The sequence below is a fragment of the Notamacropus eugenii genome, chromosome 4 (assembly GCF_028372415.1).
Source record: "Notamacropus eugenii isolate mMacEug1 chromosome 4, mMacEug1.pri_v2, whole genome shotgun sequence".
Lineage (NCBI taxonomy): Eukaryota > Metazoa > Chordata > Mammalia > Diprotodontia > Macropodidae > Notamacropus > Notamacropus eugenii.
The window spans coordinates 320,399,656-320,420,214 of record NC_092875.1 but is presented as its reverse complement, the minus strand read 5'-3'; the positions used below and the strand labels follow the sequence as shown (position 1 = coordinate 320,420,214).

At 40.2% G+C, this 20,559-nt stretch overlaps 1 protein-coding gene across 13 annotated transcripts in view; it reads left to right on the top strand.

Annotated features, from left to right (window-relative positions):
* The first annotated feature begins 3,075 nt into the window (after nucleotides 1–3,075).
* The window catches only part of ADAMTS6 (ADAM metallopeptidase with thrombospondin type 1 motif 6), a 343,812-nt gene continuing 326,328 nt past the window's right edge, over nucleotides 3,076–20,559 (top strand). For 5 of the 13 annotated variants that reach the window (XR_011966189.1, XR_011966190.1, XM_072605078.1 and 2 more), the window contains exons 1-3: nucleotides 3,076–3,815; nucleotides 14,678–15,059; nucleotides 18,195–18,559. Coding sequence is in view for 11 of the 13 variants with exons in the window: in XM_072605078.1 (XP_072461179.1) it covers nucleotides 14,963–15,059; nucleotides 18,195–18,559 (462 nt within the window). In the remaining 2 variants the exon portion in view is untranslated. Of the gene's footprint in view, nucleotides 3,816–14,677; nucleotides 15,060–18,194; nucleotides 18,560–20,302; nucleotides 20,466–20,559 lie in introns of those variants that run through there. The other 8 variants (XM_072605071.1, XM_072605074.1, XM_072605076.1 and 5 more) reach the window with 4 other exon arrangements.

Genomic DNA, 20,559 nt, shown 5'->3' with positions numbered 1-20,559 from the left:
GTGACATGAACTTGAAGAACATCTCATTAATTACATCTTTAATTTTATAATAATATAATAGATATAATAAATATAATATAATGTAATAAAATTTGAGTCTTCTTGTACAAAATGACTACTATGGAAATGTTTTACTTGATTTCGCATGTATAACCTATAATCTAATTGCTTATTGTCTCAGAGGGGGAATAAAATGTGGAACTCAAAACTAAATAAAAACGTTTAAAATATAATATAATATATACTATAATATAACATAATATATCATAGCATAACAATATATAAATAACATCAAGGCATCTCGGTGGCCCAGTAGATAGAGTGCTAGGTCTAGATAGTCAGGAAGACCTGAATTCAGATATAGATATAGTCTCAGACGCAATTAGTTGTACGACTCTAGAGAAGTTATTTAACTTGTCTGCCTCAGTTTCCTCATTTACAAAATAAGAATAATAATGGCATCTATCTTCCAGGTTTATTGTAAGGATAAAATGAGGTATTTGAGAAGTTTTTGGAAATTCTTGTGCGCCATATAAATGCTGGCTATAGTTACTGTTGTACTATAAAGACAGCTTTCTCCCTCTCTTCCCCACTCTCCCTTCTCTTCCCGTAGTCCATCTTTATTTCAGAAGGAATTAAGGAGAAGAGACTCCGACTCGGATCTTTCCATTACACTATTTAGACGCAGGATGGCGCCCTTTGAATAAGCATTTTCTCCATAGCACTCATGCCTGAACAATGCCCTATCTCCCTTATTTCTAAGGGCATTTTGATGATTCTGTCCACAGGTCTGACTTGTATGGGGACAATGGTAGTAATTCAGCAAGGATAACGCTATTGCAATGTTAGCTTGAAGAGTGGGTGGTATAGATCCTGTTCATATAGATTTTTTTTTTTTTACGAGTTTGGAAGATTTCAGGTAGCAACCTTTTACTAAGTAAGGAAAGTGGTGATAAATGCATAATCTTCTATTCTTTCCTCTTCCTTTCTCTTTCCTTTCATTTTCTCTTTTGTTTAGTTTTAAAACTATCATTAAGCCATTTCACGTATTTTTATGTAAAGTCCAGTTCCACAATAATAACTCTTTATCTCAAAAAAAAAAAAAAGGAAGAAAAAGAAAAGAGAAAGACGTGCTACCACCATATGGACTGTGTTTATTTGAAACTGTCAATGCCAACTACGGAACGTATTTCTACATTTTCAATGGCACTTAGCCAAATCCTGATTAAGGTCACGATGAGGACTATTGACTCTGTCGCCTGATGCTTTTTCCCTTTCAACCCTCGAAGAAGAATGGAAATAACTGTATTCTTGGACCTTTGCAGTCTGATTCATGCCTCTCTTTTGCCAACTATTCATGGATTCACCAGAAGAATTACACCTACTACCTCCGGCGTAGGAAGGGGCGGGGGATGGGGGGAGAGGGAAGAGAAGAAATCAAATGGGAAATAATGTTAGCAGAAGCTGAAAACTTCAGAACTTATCCTCAGCGAGGGAGGGAGGCCCCTCTCCTTCTCCTGCTCCTTCTCCCGCTCCCGCTCCCGTCTACTCCCCCTTTCTCCTCCTGGCCATCGGAAATTGACTTGGCGGTTCTAAGAGCTGGAATTTCAAGGCGCCAATTCCACCCCTTCCCCCCACCATCCTCCAAAACCCTTCGTGCGCTCCCACCCCCAGCCTCCGAGATACGGATAAATGATGCAGCAGATCACACCTCTGGAAGGCAACGTTTGGTGCTGCCTTATTTCTCCCCCTCCCCCCGTTTCCAATTTGTGTGCCAGAGTTTGTTTGCTAAACTTACTACAGGCAAAACATATTTGGACTTTTCCCTCTCTCCTCATCCCTTTCCTCTCCCCCCTCCCCTAGGCCAGTGCCAGTAGCCTTCTCCTAGCAAATGAAAGTGAAAGTGCTACGTGTTGTAGAATTTTTTATACTTAAAAATCAGGACTGGCCGCATGGAGCTGGGAGTGGGGTGGGGTAGGGGAGGGCAAATGAAGAGCTTGTTTGAGGTTTTGTTTGTTTATCTGGACATCGCAGCAGGGTTCCTGTTTTTTGTCTGACTTCAGATTTATTTTCATTTGGCCAGTCATTGAAGTTTTCATTCAATGTGCTGGCTTCAACAAAACAAAACCCAACAAAAAACACCACTTCACTTGTAGCTTTCCCCTGGATGCACGGTTCTTACCATTCAAATCTCACCCTCATCTGGAAATAATGCAACCTTCCCTCCCCATCCCCCGCTTCTCTCTGTCTCTGTCTCTCTGTCTCTGTCTGTCTGTCTGTCTCTGTCTGTCTCTCTCTCTCTCTCCTTTTTCTCTGAAAAGCTCCACATAGACTCAAGTTCCTAATCAGGTGGAAAATGTGAGGGTCTGTGAGAAAGCCTTTCAGCAGGCATTTTAGCTGACTTGTTTTTGGGGTGACTATCTTCCTAGCTAAGGCAGACCAGTGTAAGCCCCTTGGGGGCAGGGATCAACTGTCTTTTTCCTTTCTTTGTATCCTCGGTGCTTAGCACAGTGCCTAGCACATAGTAGGCGCTGGATAAATGCTAGTGGAATGACAACAGACACTGGGACAGCTTGTGCTCTTGTAGTCTGCAAAGTTGCCTGCTCCAGCAGACCATTCATTTTACCTCCCGGTCGCTGAATATCTGCAACTTTTCCCAACTATCCCTACCTTTTTTTTTTCCCTTTTTAAACACACATGCAACCCACCGCAACACTGAAAGCCCGGGAGTCCTTTCAGTGATTTTAGCTCATCTTAAGTCTCTCATCCTCTCCTTTCCTTCTTCCTCTCCTCTCTGATCGTCCCCCCCCCCCAAAAAAAAGAAACACTAACAACAACGCAGGCTGGGATTTCTAAAGAAGGTTTCAGGAGAAAGGGGAGGGGTGAGGTGGAGCAGAGAGGTTAGAGGGCCAGACTTTCTCTCTCCCATTCACTGGGTGGAAAAGTTGACATTGTCTAAGCCCTTCTGAATGGTTCGGTTGGTTTTTGGGTTACCCCGATTGTACCTCTGCCTCCCCCTCCCCCTCCACGTGACGGCCCGGGACATGCGCACCCGACGCCTCTGCAGCCAGAGGCACATCTGCAGACTGACGTCAGTGCGTTCAGCCTCCCAGGAAAAACTGCCAAAATTTCCTCCTGCTGCTGCACTCTAGTTGGCGGCAGGCCGGTAATGAAAGAGAGAGAGAGACAGAGAGAAGAGAGGAGAGAGAGAGAGAGAGAGACAGACAGACAGACAGAAATAGACAGACAGACAGACAGAAATAGACAGACAGACAGACAGAGCGAGAGAGCGAGAGAGCGAGAGCGAGAGCGAGAGCTAGGCTACTTCCAAACTTTGCGGTGCCCCTTTCTGCTCCTCTTGTCTTTCTTTCTCCTGATATCTTTTGGATGCTGCTTACACGTTATTAGTACAGAAAAGGCATTAGACTGGCTAGAAAGAGAGGGCACCACTTTCACCCCCAATAAGTCTCTTTTCCGTTCTTTTCCTTTCTTTTTTCTCCCCCCCTTTTTTTGGTGGGGGTGGGGGAGTCGAAGGGGGGAGGTTTGCAAAGACATCTCAGACTGATAGATTGGGTAAATTAAAGGCATCTCTCTTTCTGCCAAGTCAGTCCGTTCTCTAAAGCCCCTTGTAGCCAAGCTATAGGATTTTATTCTGGTTGCAGAATAACTGGTGTGGCTTTGCAAAGGGGGGTGGGGGGGAAGAGAAGAGGGGTGGGCAAAAAAAAAAGGCTGAGAGGAGAGAGGATACGTGAATCGTCCAGTACAAACTCTATTGTTTGAAACTCACTTTATATCAGAGTTTGAAGATGAAAACGGTAAGGAAGTCTTCACAATATTCAATGAAACTTTTTTCCTTGTGCTTTGCTTGTCTCTCGAATAACGCGTAGAGACCTTTTTTTCTGTGTGCTTTTTTTAAATGGCAATGGGCGAGCTTGACTGAACTCCTTTTTACAGATAAAAATCTTTTGAAACTTCAAAACTAGACGGGGGTTGGAATGATTCTAGGATGTTCAAATATTTTGTGATTCAAAGAATATTACGTTATTACATAGATGTATAATTTTTTGAAGCATGGATTATTTTAATTATTATTTGCCGTAGCTTTCGGATGGCTTATCAAATAGCGGTCGGGAGAGAAAAATGAGATGAGAGAACGTTTTGAAATGATTTTCATTTTTTCACAGAAATCTTCCAGCATGTCAATGTCTTCTGTAGTCAGACAAGTGCATATTTTATGCCTGGGCGCAAAGGGCAACCTTAATATGATAGCTGCAGTTCTGATGCTGTAGGATAAGTTAAGCTCTTAATAGGCTAATCAAAGAGATGGAAGCGTGTGTTTTTGATTTACTTCTGGCCCCTTGGGACGTGCTAGACTCGTAACCCTATGGAGACTTATTTATCGGTGTGTGTCTGTGTATATATTGTATGGCAGGGAGTTCAAAGGGATTTTTTTTCTCGTATTTTATTGAAAACTCGCCTCCTGATGAAGTGTATGTACAAGTCCTGTCTTTGCTCATTTCTTTCATTGTTGTACCAGAGGCAGAGAGAGAGAGATAGGAAAAGATAGAGGGAGAAAGGGAGAGGAGGGAGGGAGAGAGGGAGAGAGGGAGAAAGAGAGAGAGAGAGAGAGAGAGAGAGAGAGAGAGAGAGAGGAGAGAGAGAGAGAGAGAGAGAGAGAGAGAGAGAGAGAGAGAGAGAGAGAGACGAGCGGAGAGTGAGTTTCTTAGACCCTTGTTTTTATTTGAGCTGCCGGTGCAACGCATTTGGGCCAAAAGCCAACTGTCTGGGTCACACGCGTTTTATCCAAATAGATTTAGCGCTGCTGTCTGGAAATGGGCTGCTGAATGTTAACTTTAGGATCAACTCAACCAGAGCAGCTCAGACTGTTCCCCTCTGTCTCAGGAGGGGGTAGATGGGTGTGTGTGTGTGTGTGTGTGTGTGTGTGTGTGTGTGTGTGTGTGTGTGTGTGTGTGTGTGTGTATTATAGGGTTGTGTGTGTGTGTTTCTGTTGATTTTTTTAAAGGCAAGCTGTGTTATTTCCAACATATTCGTTTACACTCAGACTCCTTGCCTTGATTTTCTTTGCTTTTTTGCTACCCCTTCCCATTTTTTTTAAGGTTATCCTTTACTCACGTTGATTCGACTGGGATTTTAGGTGGCAGAATGACAGGTTTTAAAAAGTGTGGCAAGGGGAGTGCTGGTAGTAGTAGAAAGGCAGAATGTTGAAGGGAAATCACTTTGAGGCTCTTTACAGTTGTTTTCCTGCCAACCCGGTAGCCACTGTACCCCTGGTTTGTATGATTTTAGGTCTTAGCCTTGATTGTCTGGAGAGGGAGATTTTGGATACCCGAAGGGGAGAGAACTCTTTCACTTTTTACTCATTTTGCCTAAATCAAACCCACTAGTTTGCCACAAGTGTCTTAAAATGAGGTCTGGGTATTTATGTTTTTGTGACTCCCGAGGGGGGGGGGGGGGGGAATCTCCCATCTCCAGGCTTTTGAAACACTGTAATGCTTTTCATGTCCAGTCCAATACCTGTAAGATTAATTCATACCCTAGCTCGAATTAGTCCCTCCCTCGTCATTTCCTTAGCAACCACTCCTAGTACTCACTACTGTCAGTTTTAAGAAGGCTCAGTCCCAAGTCTCACCATCTGACTTGCATGAGAGAATGAAGAAAGAGAGAGAGAGAGAGAGAGAGAGAGAGAGAGAGAGAGATACACAAAAGCCTATCTCCTCGACAGTCAACCATGTGTAGCTGACCAGGTTAGGGGCAAGGGTGTTTTTTGCAGACAGGAGTTGTGGAAAATGTGTGTTATCCTTGTTGTCTGGAAGAAAAGTCTAGGGTTATTTGTAGTTGAATGATGACTTTCTGTACAAAAGCCCTTTTCTTTTTGCATATTCACCTGCATTTTGTGCTTGGTGGGAGATGGCTTTTTAAGGTTTGGAAAGAAAGGAGGAGACCTTTGTACTTAAATGGCTAAATACGGAGAAATCAACTTTAAAACACAAATTAATAAATGAGTATTGGAAAAGAAAAAGCTGTCAAGCAGTGGCAACTTTACCTTCTCTAGTTTAGAGACCCTAGGAATGACTGGATACCAGCTGTCATACTAATCGAATCCTGGGGTGAGGATGGAGGAAGGAAGCCCCCTAGGAGAGCGTTTTACCTGTTGCTTTAGCTGCATATTAATAGCTCATGGGAGGAAGCCATGACCTCAGCTACACTCTGATTAGTGTGAGCAGGAAGTTACCAGGGAAGGGAAAGGTGATTTGTCAGCGGAAGCTGACAACAAATGCTCTCTTCTTAAGGCAGGTTGCTGAGGCTAAAGAGACATTTACCAACAGTTTATCTCACCTCATTTCCCATCTAGCTAGTATAGCTTTGATCTAGGGAAACAAGTAAGTGACACTTTAGCTTTATGGCCTGATAATTTGTGGTGACTTTTTATGCATTTTGTAAATGGGGTTCTTCATAAACAGAATTAGCTCCTTTGAGGTTCTTGTCTGTTCCTAGAGTTAACTGGAATTAATGGATTTATGTAAGCCAAGAAAAACTGTTTCATACCTTTTAATTCTGGAGAGGGCCAAGAGGCCATGGGTGCTTATATAGTTCAACCTATTCAGGGTGACCTATTTGAAGGGAGGGTTAGCTCTTCCTTTGAAAGAGGATGGGTTAGATGGCAGCAGGCTGTTACACAAAGAACTGCTACATTATGATCAATGGAATCTTCTCCTCCTGTCCTTTCATGTCAATCTGATCTTTGACCTGTGGATACCATATCTAGAAAGTTCAATGTCTCTACTCATCTGCTGATGGCCCCCAGGCCAAGCAGGCTCTGGAGAGTAGCAATTAGGAGGGTGATTTTTCTTAGGGAGGAAAACACCTGCCCACTGGAGAGTAGGATGACCTATTGGTTTTTGTCACATGGGTTCCCAACAGCAGTTAGATAGGAAAGGCTTTAAATTGTTGCTGAGGAGGGCTAAATTTCCTTCCTTTCCATCAACACTTAGTCACAAAGTGCTAAGTTTCCTGAGATCTTCAGGCACAGGTCACTAGACCTGAAGATTTAGTAATTAAACTGAATGCACAGTGAGTCTGTTTCAATTGAACCAACATTTATTAAGAGACTACTTTGTTGAAGACACTATACCAGGCTTTGGAATCCAAAGGCAACCACCTTTCCCAATAGTCTCTGTTCTCAGAGCAGTTTACATGCTACTGGGCCTGGAGGTAGTGCAACAAACTGGGAAACAGTTACATATTAGACTTATCCTCTCTGCTGTTGGCAATATTGGTATTATTAATATTAACAATAGCATTCATATAGCTCTTTAAGTTTTGCAAAGTGTTTACCAAATATTATCTCATTAGATCCTCATAAAAACTAGGGGTGGTAGGTGCTATTATTATCTCTAAATTATAGTTGAGGAAACTAAGGCAAATAAAGGTTGTGACTAGTAAATGTCTGAGGCCAGATATGAACTCATGTCTTCCTGAATCCAGCTCCATTGCTCTATCCCTATGATACGTAGCTTCCAGGTATGGAGGAAAATTTCCATTCATTTAATCCTGACCACCTGTATTACAATTTATGTTGTTGATCACAGGTTCAGGGTACCAGGAGATCAAGTATTGATCTATCAGTATAAACCCATAAAGAATACTAGAAATATATCATGTGTGTATACAAGGGACTTATCCTCAAGTGTAATATCACTTAAAGTTCTTAAAATGGCATAGTGATTTAGAAAGGAGTAAAGGTTAGTGAACATTATTTCTGTAATGCTAATTACATTTTAAAACCTTGTAATAATAATATTTGGCATTTTTGTGGTGCTTTGAGGTTGGCCAAGCACTTTACAAACATCTTATTTGATCTTCACAACCTTGAAAGAGATAGGTACTTATTGGTACTTATGGTATTATACTTACTTAACTGGGAGGAAACTGAGACTCAGAGAATTAAAGTGACTTGATGGTAAACAGTGGTACATTATGTTTATCTAGGGAATATATTCTAATGATTTGAGAACCTAAATATACGGTGATAGTTTTTTTTCTGTACTCTCTCACTCAATAACTGACCAGAGAAAAGTCACTTTATCTCTCTGTTTCTTCCTCTTTGAAACAGAAATGGAGATAGTAATTGTTATGAGTAATTATTATTATTAATTATAGTTATGCTATCTAATTCAGAGAAAATTATTTCAAGGCAATGTTATTACTTATTACTGAAAACTGATTATATCCTCAAGAGACAGTATTCTTAAATGAAGGCAGTGTTGTGCACTTGGAATACTGGACTTGGGACTCAAGTCAGACTTGGGTTCAAGTCCTGTTTCTGACACTTAATGTGTAACCTTGGGCAAATCACTTAAAATCCCGAGTCTTAATTTCCCCATCCATAAAATGAGGATAGTGTTATTTCTACTATCTACTTTCCTCTTTTCCCTGACTTCCTTAGTGATCTCATCCATTCTTTCTCTGCAGACGAGTTCTTATTATTTCTACAGCTTTGAGTCCTTTAGTTTTAATTGCATGTTGACTATTTCCACCGGAATGCCCATTAGCTCCACAAACTTATCATTTTCCTTCAGTATTTCTCTTGATGTTGCCATTGTCCTCTCAAGTCACCCAGGCTTGAAATTTCAAAATCCTCTTTGGCTCTTGACTTTCCTTCACATCCCTCCTCCCCATGGTGGCCCCCACCCCAACCTGTCTGTCCTCTCCCACATATCCCACAAATCTTCATGTTCTGATGATTCTCCTTCCATGATATTTCCCTCTCCTTTAGTTCAGACCTTTAACTAACCAATTGCAAGAGCCTCCTAACTGGTCTCCAGGCTTCCAATCTCTCTTATCTCCAATTTGTTTTTCACACAACCCATAGACAAGTCAGCTCATGTCAGTCTTCTAACCCTCAGTGGTTTCCTGTTAAGGCCCTCTACCGTTTGACAACAGCCTGTGTTTCCAGCATTATTTCCCATTGTCACTTCACAGACTCCATGACCCATCCCAAATGGATTACTAATTATTCCCTGATCTTGCCCTGCCATCTCCCATGTTGATTCATTCAGGTACACCATCCTCATCTCCCATAACTGAAATTCATTCTCTTTTTAATTCACTGTCCAGTTCCCTTTGAATCCTTATCTTCCTTCTAAGCTTATGAAGTTTCACCTGATTCCCCTTCACCTCCTCTTCACATTTTCCTCAGGTACTTAGTCTGAATCTCTCCTTTGCCCTCACCTCATCCCACTTTGCATCATCCCTGTCTGTGTACACACCATTTTTCCTTCGGTAAAGGAGGATAAGGACCTCTTCTTTGCAAGTTTATCATAATCCAAGCATTTTGTAAACGTTAAAACACTATTTAAATGTGTGCTATCATTATTTGTATTTCTTATGACGCTTTGCACATGGATTCCCAACACATAGTAGAAATCAGTATCATGTAGTTTAAAATAAAACAAAACACCAGATTATGAGTCAGAAGACCTGTGTTTTAGTCCTGACTCTGCCTCTTAGTAGCTATCTGTGACCTTAGATAAGTTGCCTAACTTTTTGAGCCTCAGTTTTCTCATCTCTAAAATGGGGATAATGATATCTGCCATGACTACCATATAAGAATAATTTACGTGAAAGCATTTCTTTTTTATTTTTTATTTTTTAAATTTTTCTATTTTATTTATTTATTTATTTCACTTTTAACATTCATTTTCACAGAATTTTTGGGCTCCAAATTTTCTCCCCCCTTGTCCCCTCCCCCCACCCCAAAACACCGAGCATTCTAATTGCCCCCATCTCCACTCCACTCTCTTCTCCATCATTCCTCTCTGCCCTTGTCTCCATCCTCTCCTCTGTCTTGTTGGGCCAAATAACTTTCTATACCCCTTTACCTGTATTTCTTATTTCCTAGCAGCAAGAACAGTACTTGAGAGTTATTCCTAAAACTTTGAGTTGCAACTTCTTTTCCTCCCTCCCTCCCCTCCCCCTCCCTTTGGAAGGCAAACAATTCAATATTGGCCAAATCTGTGTAGTTTTGCAAATGACTTCCATAATAGTCGTGTTATATAAGACTAACTATATTTCCCTCCATCCTATCCTGCTTCCAATTACTTCTATTCTCTCTTTTGATCCTGTCCCTCCCTGTGAGGGTCAACCTCAAATTGTACCCTCCTCCCCATGCCCTCCCTTCCATCGTCCCCCCCACCCTGTTTATCCCCTTGTCCCCCACCTTCCTGTGTTGTAAGATAGGTTTTCATACCAAAATGAGTGTGCATTTTATTCCTTCCTTTAGTGGAATGTGATGAGAGTAAACTTCATGTTTTTCTCTCACCTCCCCTCTTTTTCCCCAAACTAAAAAAAAATCTTTTCCTTGCCTCTTTTATGAGAGATAATTTGCCCCATTCCATTTCTCCCTTTCTCCTCCCATGTATTTCTCTCTCACTGCTTGATTTCATTTTTTTTTTAAGATATGATCCCATCCTATTCAATTCACTCTGCGCACTCTGTCTCTATGAGTGTGTGCGTGTGCGTGTGTGTGTGTGTAATCCCACCAAGTACCCAGATACTGAACAGTTTCAAGAGTTACTAATATTGTCTTTCCATGTAGGGATGTAAACAGTTCAACTTTTATAAGTCCCTTATGACTTCTCTTTGCTGTTTACCTTTTCATGCTTCTCTTCATTCTTGTGTTTGAAAGTCAAATTTTCTTTTCAGCTCTGGTCTTTTCATCAAGAATGCTTGAAAGTCCTCTATTTCATTGAAAGACCATTTTTTTCCCCTGAAGTATTATACTCAGTTTTTCTGGGTAGGTGATTCTTGGTTTTAGTCCTAGTTCCTTTGACTTCTGGAATATCCTATTCCATGCCCTTCGATCCCTTAATGTAGAAGCTGCTAGATCTTCTGTTATCCTGATTGTATTTCCACAGTACTTGAATTGTTTCTTTCTAGCTGCTTGCAATATTTTCTCCTTGACCTGGGAATTCTGGAATTTGGCCACAATATTCCTAGGAGTTTCTCTTTTTGGATCTTTTTCAGGTGGTGATCGGTGGATTCTTTCAATATTTATTTTGCCCTCTGGTTCTAGAATATCAGGGCAGTTTTCCTTGATCATTTCATGAAAGATGATGTCTAGGCTCTTTTTTTGATCATGGCTTTCAGGTAGTCCCATAATTTTTAAATTGTCTCTCCTGGATCTATTTTCCAGGTCAGTTGTTTTTCCAATGAGATATTTCACATTCTCTTCCATTTTTTCATTCTTTTGGTTTTGTTTTGTGATTTCTTGGTTTCTCATAAAGTCATTAGCCTCCATTTGTTCCATTCTAATTTTGAAAGAACTATATTCTTCAGTGAGCTTTTGAATCTCCTTTTCCATTTGGCTAATTCTGCTTTTGAAAGCATTCTTCTCCTCATTGGCTTCTTGAACCCCCTTTGCCAATTGAGTTAGCCTATTTTTCAGGGTGTTATTTTCTTCAGCATTTTTTTGGGTCTCCTTTAGCAGGGTGCTGATGTGTTGTTCATACTTTGCTTGCAAGTCTTTTATTGCTCTTCCCAGTTTTTCCTCCACCTCTCTAAAATAATTTTGAAATTTTTTTGGGCTCTTTATGACCTTTTCCCAGAACTGATCCCATTGAGTGGGCTGGGATGTAGAAGCACTGATTTCCGTGTCTTCCCCTGATGGTGAGCACCGCTCTTCCTCATCAGAAGGGAGGGGAGGAGAAACCTGCTCACCAAGAAAGTAACCCTCTATAGTCTTGTTTTTTTTGCCTTTTCTGGGCATTTTCCCAGCCAGTGACTTGAGCTCTGAATATTCTCCTCACACCCACCTTGCCTCTGGATCCTCCCAGCCAGCGCTTGGGGTCTGAGAGTCAAATGCTGCTTCCCAGCCTCAGTGCTTTGGGTGGGGGCAGGGCTGCTATTCAGTGTGAGATTATGTTCAGGTGCTCAAGTGGGGGCAGGGCCGCCTCATGAGCTCAGTTCCCTCAGGGCGTTTATGCATAGACCTTCAACAATGGATCCGGGCACCTGCCTGCTTGGGGAGCCCTGGTCTGCTCCCATCTCCGCTGGTGCCTCCCGAGGGGGCCTGAGTCATGGGGGCAGCCCACTCCCCTCTCGACCCGCCAAAGAGACCTTCTCACCGACCCCTGTCACCTGTGAGTGGAGGGACCCGCGCGGCTGCTGGAGATCCCGTCCCTGAAGTCCGCTCGGATCTGTTCCTCTTGGTGCCGGGGCCGGTGCAGGGCTGGGCTGGGCTCCGCATCCGCAGCACGACGGACCTTTTGCGAGAGGTTTGCAGGTCCCTCTGGAACAGAAATCTTATCCGCTCTGCTGTTATGTGGCTTCTCCTGCTCCCGAATTTATTGGCGGCTCTTTACTACAGATATTTCATGGGCTGTGTGTTCGGAGCTAGAGTATTTGTGTGTTTCTACTCCGCCATCTTGCCTCCGCCCCTCATGAAAGCATTTCTTAAAAAAAAAACTAAAAAGATATAGGAATGGTAATATCATTATTTAGATAGCTGATGATGCAATGGATACAGTACTGGAACCAGAGTCAGGAAGACCTGAATTCAAATCCTATCTCAGGAACTTGCTGTGTGCCCTTGGGCAAGTCACTTCACCTGTGTCTCAGTTTCCTCATCTCTAAAATGGGGCTAATAACAACACTAATCTCTCAAGGTTTTTGTGAGATCAAATGAGATAGTATTTGTGAAACACTTTGCAAATCTTAAAGTGCCAATGTTAGCTATCATCATTATAATTGTTATTTATTGAATTAATTTATTTAAAAATTAGAGATGAGAAATTTCTGATAGTCATGGTTGTTTTTATATATAATAACACATTTATTTATTCTGAAACACAGTCAAGGAGTGAGGTATGCCAAATATGTGTCCCATTAAATAAGGGATGCCTACTTGTTTATACACCAGAGAGTATTTTATTTTAACCATTTTGGATGAAAATCTTTCTAGAATGTATCATACATTGTCCTGTTTTCTTAAACAGAATAATCCAAACATAATCTAACCTTTTCTTCAAAGTCCATCATAAAGATGACATGTTGTTTAGTCATTTTTTCAGTCATGTTCAACTCTTCTTGACCCCTTTTGGAGTTTTCTTGACAAAGAATCGTTGACCATTTCCTTCTCCAGCTCATTGTACAGATGAGGAAACTGAGGTAAACAGTTAAGTGACTTGTCCAGGATCACACAGCTAGTAAGTGTTTGAGGCTGGATTTGAACTCAGGAAGATGAGTCTTCCAGACTTCAAGCCTGGAACTCTATCCACTGAGCCATCTAGCTTCCCGATGACTTATATAGCCCTATGATAATTTAATATAATGTAATATAGTTTCATGTAATGTAATATACTGATACCTGATACCTCCCCATGCTATTTAGATGTGTAAGGCAATTTGATTTTGCAGTAAATGATTCCAGATTGTTTTTTGACTTCTCCTCCTCTTCCTCCTCCTCCTCCCCCTCACCTATTCTCCTCCCCCTCTTCCCTTTCCTCCCCCTCCTTCTTCTCCTTTTCCTTTTTCTTCTCCTTTTCCTTTTCCTTCTCCTTTTCCTTTTTCCTTCTTGTTCTTCTTCCCCTTCTCCTTCTCTTCCTCCTCCTCCTCCTCCTCCACCTCCTCCTCCTTCTTCTTCTTTTTCTTCTCCATCATCTTCTTCTTCTCCTTCTCCTCCTCCTGCCCCTCCTCCTCCTTCTTCTCCTCCTTCATCTCTTCCTCCTCTTCCTCCTTCTCCTTCTTCTCCTCTTCTTCCTCCTCCTCTTCTCTCTTTTCTCATCACTCTGTTGGCTGTCAGTGAATGTGTCTCTAGCAGCGCAAAGAACCATTTGAGTTTAACAACTTCTCATGTATAGTTTAGGAAACCAGATTACCAAGTTTGTTTTAGAATCATCAATAAAGTAACAGTAAATATGCCCAAAGGGAGTTATCTTCCTAGGAGCATTAGTTTGGATTTTTATGGCCATTTTGACCATTCAGAAGCTTTTCTTTGCTTGCTTGGCTGTGTTCTGGATAATTGAGGTTGCTGGATTCATGACCTCCACATAAGTGAGAGATTACTCTAAACTGTTTTTTAACTTTTCACCAGCTTAGTTTGAGCTACTGTTTGGGTGTACAGAGGCAGCTGTTATATGTCACTGTATATTTACAGATGTGCATTGTCAGAGAAATGATAGTAATCACTGAGTGCAACAATTAATACATACAATCTCTGAGTATGAATTGTACAACTGCCTCCCATTTGCCTTTAATACTTAAACAACTTAGAAAATGCATGCAATTTTTGTTTTTGATTTTATGAAAGTGAGAGCGGGTATTATCCTGTCCCATTCTAGAGATTTAGACATATACAAACACACAAGTATGTATCTGTATATATCTATGTATCTGTATATATCATGATCTTTCTTTTGGTTCCTTCTTTGGCTATTAACTAGGTCTGGCATTGTTCAGATAAAAATACCATTTAGGTTTCTAGCTCCATGTTTAGTCTTGTGGATGTTTATTTAGACTATAAAGAACAACAATGGTCTAATTGAATTCCCCCAAGTTATTTTGTAATTTATGTGCTTTGGCAAGCATTCTGCAATATACAGTGGATCTGTCCATTCAGATGATTATAATTTGACTTTATTTTTTTTGGGTGTTCTAGGTGCAAAAATGGCCTTACTTCTGCAACTATCCAGCCTAATGCCTTACTGAAAAATTTTTTTACAATATTATCTTTCTTTTCCATTTTGGATTGAAAAAAAAATGAATCCAGAGAGAGGAGAAAGTACAGGATGTTGGAAACAAGCACCTGCTAAAAAGTGGAATATCTAATAACTAAATTTTCAGTGAATAGCAAACGAAACTGTTATGCTGCGATTCTGGAGTGGTGTTAATTCTCTAGCAAGTAGGTAGCCCTCCAACAACACATCCAGTTTTTTTCTAAATTATGGAAATTTTGTGGAAGACGTTGACCTGGATTTTGAGCCTCGTCATGGCTTCATCGGAATTTCACAGTGACACCAGGCTTTCATACCGCTCCCAAGGTAGGATTCCTCCTTTTTCAAATGGCAAGAGAGCTGATGCAGTATCAGAATAGGGGTAATTCTAGCAGATGAAGAGGGTCTTGGGAGAATGCTGCCAATGAAGCCAAGCCCTCTTATAACTGATATTAAATTAGGGGAATAGGCCTGGGCCCAGCCTGTATACATTTCTTTTTTAAGAGAATTGTCTTTTTGGTAAGAAATATGATTATAAGAGTAAATCTTTGTGACAATCTTTCCTCCCCTTTTATTATAAATTGAACATTTTTTTTAAGTCCATGAGTGGGCTTTGCTGTTAAAAAATGTTTTGATTACCCATATGATAGAATTCCTATCCAGTATCATGACACAAATTAAGGAGTATTGAATAAGTGATCTCCCTAAGTCCTAAGAGACTTCTCATGTTGGGAGCATCAAGAATAATAAGCCATAGTGTGCAGCATTCACTAAAGATTAATTGTAAGGCTTCATTGTGTTTACAGAAGGTAGGAATTCCACTTCTGGACTTAACTTCTACTTAGTCTTCCCTGCCAAATTGAGTGCCCTTCTTTTGGAGAGGACACATCACAAAAAGCAGGAATCAACATGTGTATGTTTACATGTAATGAAATATATAATTATATATTAACTACATATACATGGACATTTGCATGTGTGTATACATGTGTACACATATGTGTATAGAAAGCTGTTTTACTGCAATTCTAGAGTTCTCTAGCATGTAGGTAGCCCTCCAAAAACACATTAAGTTTTTTCTAAATTATGGAAATTTTGTGAAAGATGCTAACCTGAATTTTGAGCTTCATCATGGATTCATTAAAATTTCACCAGGCTTTCATACTGCTCCCAAGGTAGGGTTCCTCCTTTTACAACTGATAAAAATCCCCCCTAGAATCACACACATGCACACATATATTGATTCCTGCTTCTTGTCAAACTCTGGCAATGTGTCCTCTTCAAAATAAGGGCACTCAATCTGGCAAGAGGGACTAAGAAACAGCTAACCTTTAGAAATGGAATTCCTACCGTCTGTATATGTATTACACTTACAGAGAGAGGAGAGAGAGAGAGAGAGAGAGAGAGAGAGAGAGAGAGAGAGAGAGAGAGAGAGAGAATCCCAAAAGTCTTAATGTGCTTTTAAGCTAATAAAGCTTAAAACTAATAAAGCTTAAAACTGCATTAAGACCTTTGGAGCATCCTACGTATGCCTATAATCAGTAGGCATGGGACATGCAGTTTGTCATATTTGAATTGGTAGAGCAGGATTTGTAGAATAAGAATGGACAGAGAGAGTACTGGGTGTACAAAACTCACTAGTGTTCAGCCTTTCATTGTTAGGAGAAGACCGACCAGTTTTCCAGGCTCATGGTCGTGGTCTTTTTGGGTAGACAGAATTTACAATGTCTAGAGAAGCAGTGAGGAGACAAGGACAAGAAAGGACATCTTGATTCTCAGGTCTGGGCTCTGCTGAAAACAATTCTGTTTCTAATCTCCAGGAATTTAAATCTAGGGATTAGAATTAGACAGTGGAGCAAAAGTCTTTGCCAATAAATCTCTCCTTCCTTTTTAGAGTACTTGGCTCCCTGTAATCTATAAAATGGACTTTCTTATTATGAAAGGGCCCCTTCAACAGAGGTGAAGGGTAAAATGAGCAATACTAGGTTATAGAGTTCTGTGCCTGGCACGTGCTGTCAAAGTCTCCATCTCTACCAGTTTAATTAGGGTAAACTCACTGACCTATGCTTGCTGAATACTGCTAACCAGTGAGCAAAATTCTGCCTTGCTATATGAATCAGTCTGATGCTGGTAGTTTCTAAAAAGGCATGGTTTTCTGACCCTAGTTCTCATGAGGGTTCAATAAGAAAGTCATTCAGAGTATAGTGATCTAAATTTTAAGGGTTCTATACAGCAGAACCAAGAATGAGGCTTGTATGTACCAAATGAGGGTGTCAGAAAGTAGGTAATGATAAGAATAGCTTATGTGGATGTAGCATTTTAAAATGAATGGAATGCTTCCTTCACAATAACTCTGTGAGGTAAGTGGTACAAGTATCATTTACCACATTTTACAGATCAGAAAAAAGAAGCTTTGAGGGTGCCTTTGTATTATACAGCCAGAAAGAATTTGAGAGGAGATTCTAACCCAGGTCTCTTGACTTCAAGTTCAACGCTCTGCCCATTATGCCAGTCTTTCCCTTAGAAGTGTGGCTTTTAGCATGTAGTGTGGTTTAGAGGAAATTATATCATCTCAGTCCTTTCCTGTCTCTTTCCTTTTGGTTATGATTTCATGGGAATTTATAGGTGTTTACATTCCCTTAGCCTAGCAAATGGTGGGCTTCACAAGGAAAGGTAAGGAGAGTAGAGAACTGCCGTTTGGGAAATGTGTGTAAGGAAGGTGTAAATACTGTGAACTTGTTACTTTTTGGTAAGTCTGAAGACTTTTTGGCTAGCTCTGTAGGGCATTGCTCAAAACCTTGTTGGGAAACTCCTACATCAACCAATTTTGCCTTTGGTTGCCCATGAGTTTACTTTAATTTTGACCTTCATTTTGATGGAAATTTTCATTTTCAGGCACATGGAACAACTAGGTTTCCCAAATTCACTTCATACAATTAAGTAGAAATTGGGGTGGGGGAAACCTACCCAGTGGCATATTGGAGCGCCATATGGCTCCTGAGAGTCAATCATTAAATTTTCAGTGGGAGCACTTATACCTCAGAAATCAGAAAATGCTCCAGGTCAGGACTTGACTTATTATTTTGTTAGTTGTCTATATATTTAAATGTCAATAATTCAGATCAAATTTCTATAATGTGTCGTATATATATATCCCCCCCCCCCTCGCTGCTTTCCTAGAGCTGGTTGTCACCCATCAATGCTTAATATGTCCCTAAACCCATCTCACTTGAAATAGATATCATTTTGATAAATTAAATGATTAAGGTCTTGTTCAACTTTTGTTCATTTTCCCATCTTTGTTATATTTTTTTCTGAGTAATTTGTTTACCAGTACCTCACTCCCTTATGCTGGTGAGTGGGTTTAACAATGTGGCATTGTTTGTACTACTGCTTGGTTCTGTTCCATTTTCTTCTCTTTCATGCCTATCTCCTGGACTATTCTACCTTGTGATTACAAAGAGGAATTCCTGTCGTACCTTGAACACTACCAGCTCACCATCCCAATCAGGGTTGATCAAAATGGAGCTTTCCTCAGCTTTACTGTGAAAAATGACAAACACTCAAGGAGAAGGCGGAGTATGGACCCTATTGACCCACAGCAGGCAGGATCTAAGTTATTTTTTAAACTCTCAGCCTATGGCAAGCACTTTCATTTAAACTTGACTCTCAACACAGATTTAGTGTCCAAACATTTTACCGTGGAATACTGGGGGAAAGATGGACCCCAGTGGAAGCATGGTTTTTTAGACAACTGTCATTACACAGGATACTTACAAGATCAACACAGCACAACTAAAGTGGCTATGAGCAACTGCATCGGGTTGGTAAGTGTGTGTGACATGTTTGATTTCTGTTAGAAGGAAGAACACATTTATCCAGGAAATAGTACACAATGTTTTTTTTTCTCATCACAGAGTCTTTAAAAATACAGTCCATTATGCTTTAACGGGACATATGCATTTCCAAAAAGCATTGTATTGTGCAAAATCATGCAAAACTAGGCAACAAAACTCAGAGAGTTTGTGGAGACAGTGGGGTCAGGAACACAATGAGGCCTTGGGTTGCTGCTTGGGTAAAGGCAGTTTGTGGTGGTGTGGACCATCCCTTCTCAACCCATAGCCACCACTGTACCAGAGGGTACAACAGATATGGTACCTTACCTTTACAAAGATCTGAAGTTTGTGGAAACGAGTGTCCAAAGGGTTATACCACGAGTGAATTATTATGAAGGAGTTCTGTTTTTTGCCTTCTCTTTCATAACTTTTTATCAAGAAAGAAATCAATCAGAAGCAAACTACAAGTTTATAATATATTTCAATATATCAATTGAAACAAATCTGTGTTTTCAAAACACATTATAGCAGAATTGGCTGTAATGAAAATAATTAGATAGTTAGTTTAAAGGTAGTCTAAGCTAGAGAACAGTCTAAAAAGTTGTCAGTTCTACTTTTATTGCTACTAGGAATATTTTTGAAAAAGATTTCTTTTCCTACAAGGAATAATTTTTGAATCTTTGAGTTGTACAGAATGAAACAAATGATCTATTCAGTCTGGTTTCTTGTCTGGATTTCAGGGTGTCAGATGTCTTGGGCTCCTTTTGTTTTTGCTTTATCAAAAAGACACTCTTTAAATATAAAAAAAATTGACTCAAGTGAGGAGGATCTTTTTCCTTTGGTCAGACTTTCTGTGAGAAAGCTTAGATTTTAGAGGTCATGTACTCTATTCTCCTCTTTTTATAGATAAGGAAACTAATACCTGAAACATGGAGGGAAATCTTCCATGACTTGATAAAGGGCATTATGGTAGTTAGAACTGGAGTGCCAACCAAGGGCTTTTCCCTCCAAATCCACTGCACTACATAACTTTTTAAAATGAGATCAAATGAGATAATGTTTGTAAAGCTCCTAGCACATAGTAGGCACTTAATAAATGCTTATTCCCTTCTTTTCTCTTCCTCTTCCCTCTTAGTGGATTCTAGGGTTTGGAAATACATAAGGTTCATGACTGCTTGAATTCTAACTTAGGAAGGGGTTAGATTTTAGCCCTCAAAAAAAGTAAATATGCAAATGCCAGAATAATAATGTCACTTCTGATACAAAATTCTCATCCAAAAATTAAAGGTAAATCTTAATTATATTTAAAGAGCAGATCTTAATATACAGCAAAAATACTGGGCACCTGAGTCTATTGTAACCCCAGTATAAAAAAAAAAACCTATCTCTCTATCTTTATCCATCCATCCATCTATCTGTCTGTCTATCTATCTATCTATCTATCTATCTATCTATCTATCTATCTATCTATCTATCTGTGTCTGTCTGTCTGTCTGCCTATCTGTCTGTCTGTCTATCCATCCATCCATCTATTTGTTAAACAAATTGAACAGAGATATAAAGTTTAGGCAAGATACAGCATTTGTTCTTATAAAGCTTGTAGTCTAGTATGTTTTAGTGGCTGTTGAATCAATCATAGTCATAGATTGTTAGGGCTTGAAATATTAGGGTTTTCTCCCCAGTAAATTGTAAGCTCCTTGAAGGTAGGAATTGTTTTTGTCTTTGCACTTCCAGCACCTGGCACAGACCCTGCACATTATTGGGGGAAGGTTAAGGTGGGAAGATGTGATTTCATCATTGTAGGGTACTCTTGATATGGAAACTCCAGTCATCCATGCAGATTGTTAACTCATCTGGAATCTGTAGTCCTGGAGAGCTGCCTGAGGGTATTGAGAAGGTAAATATCTTGTTTATAGTGACATAACCAGTATGTGTCAGAGGTAGGCCATGAACCTAGGTTTTCTGACTCTGAGACCAGTACTCTATCCATT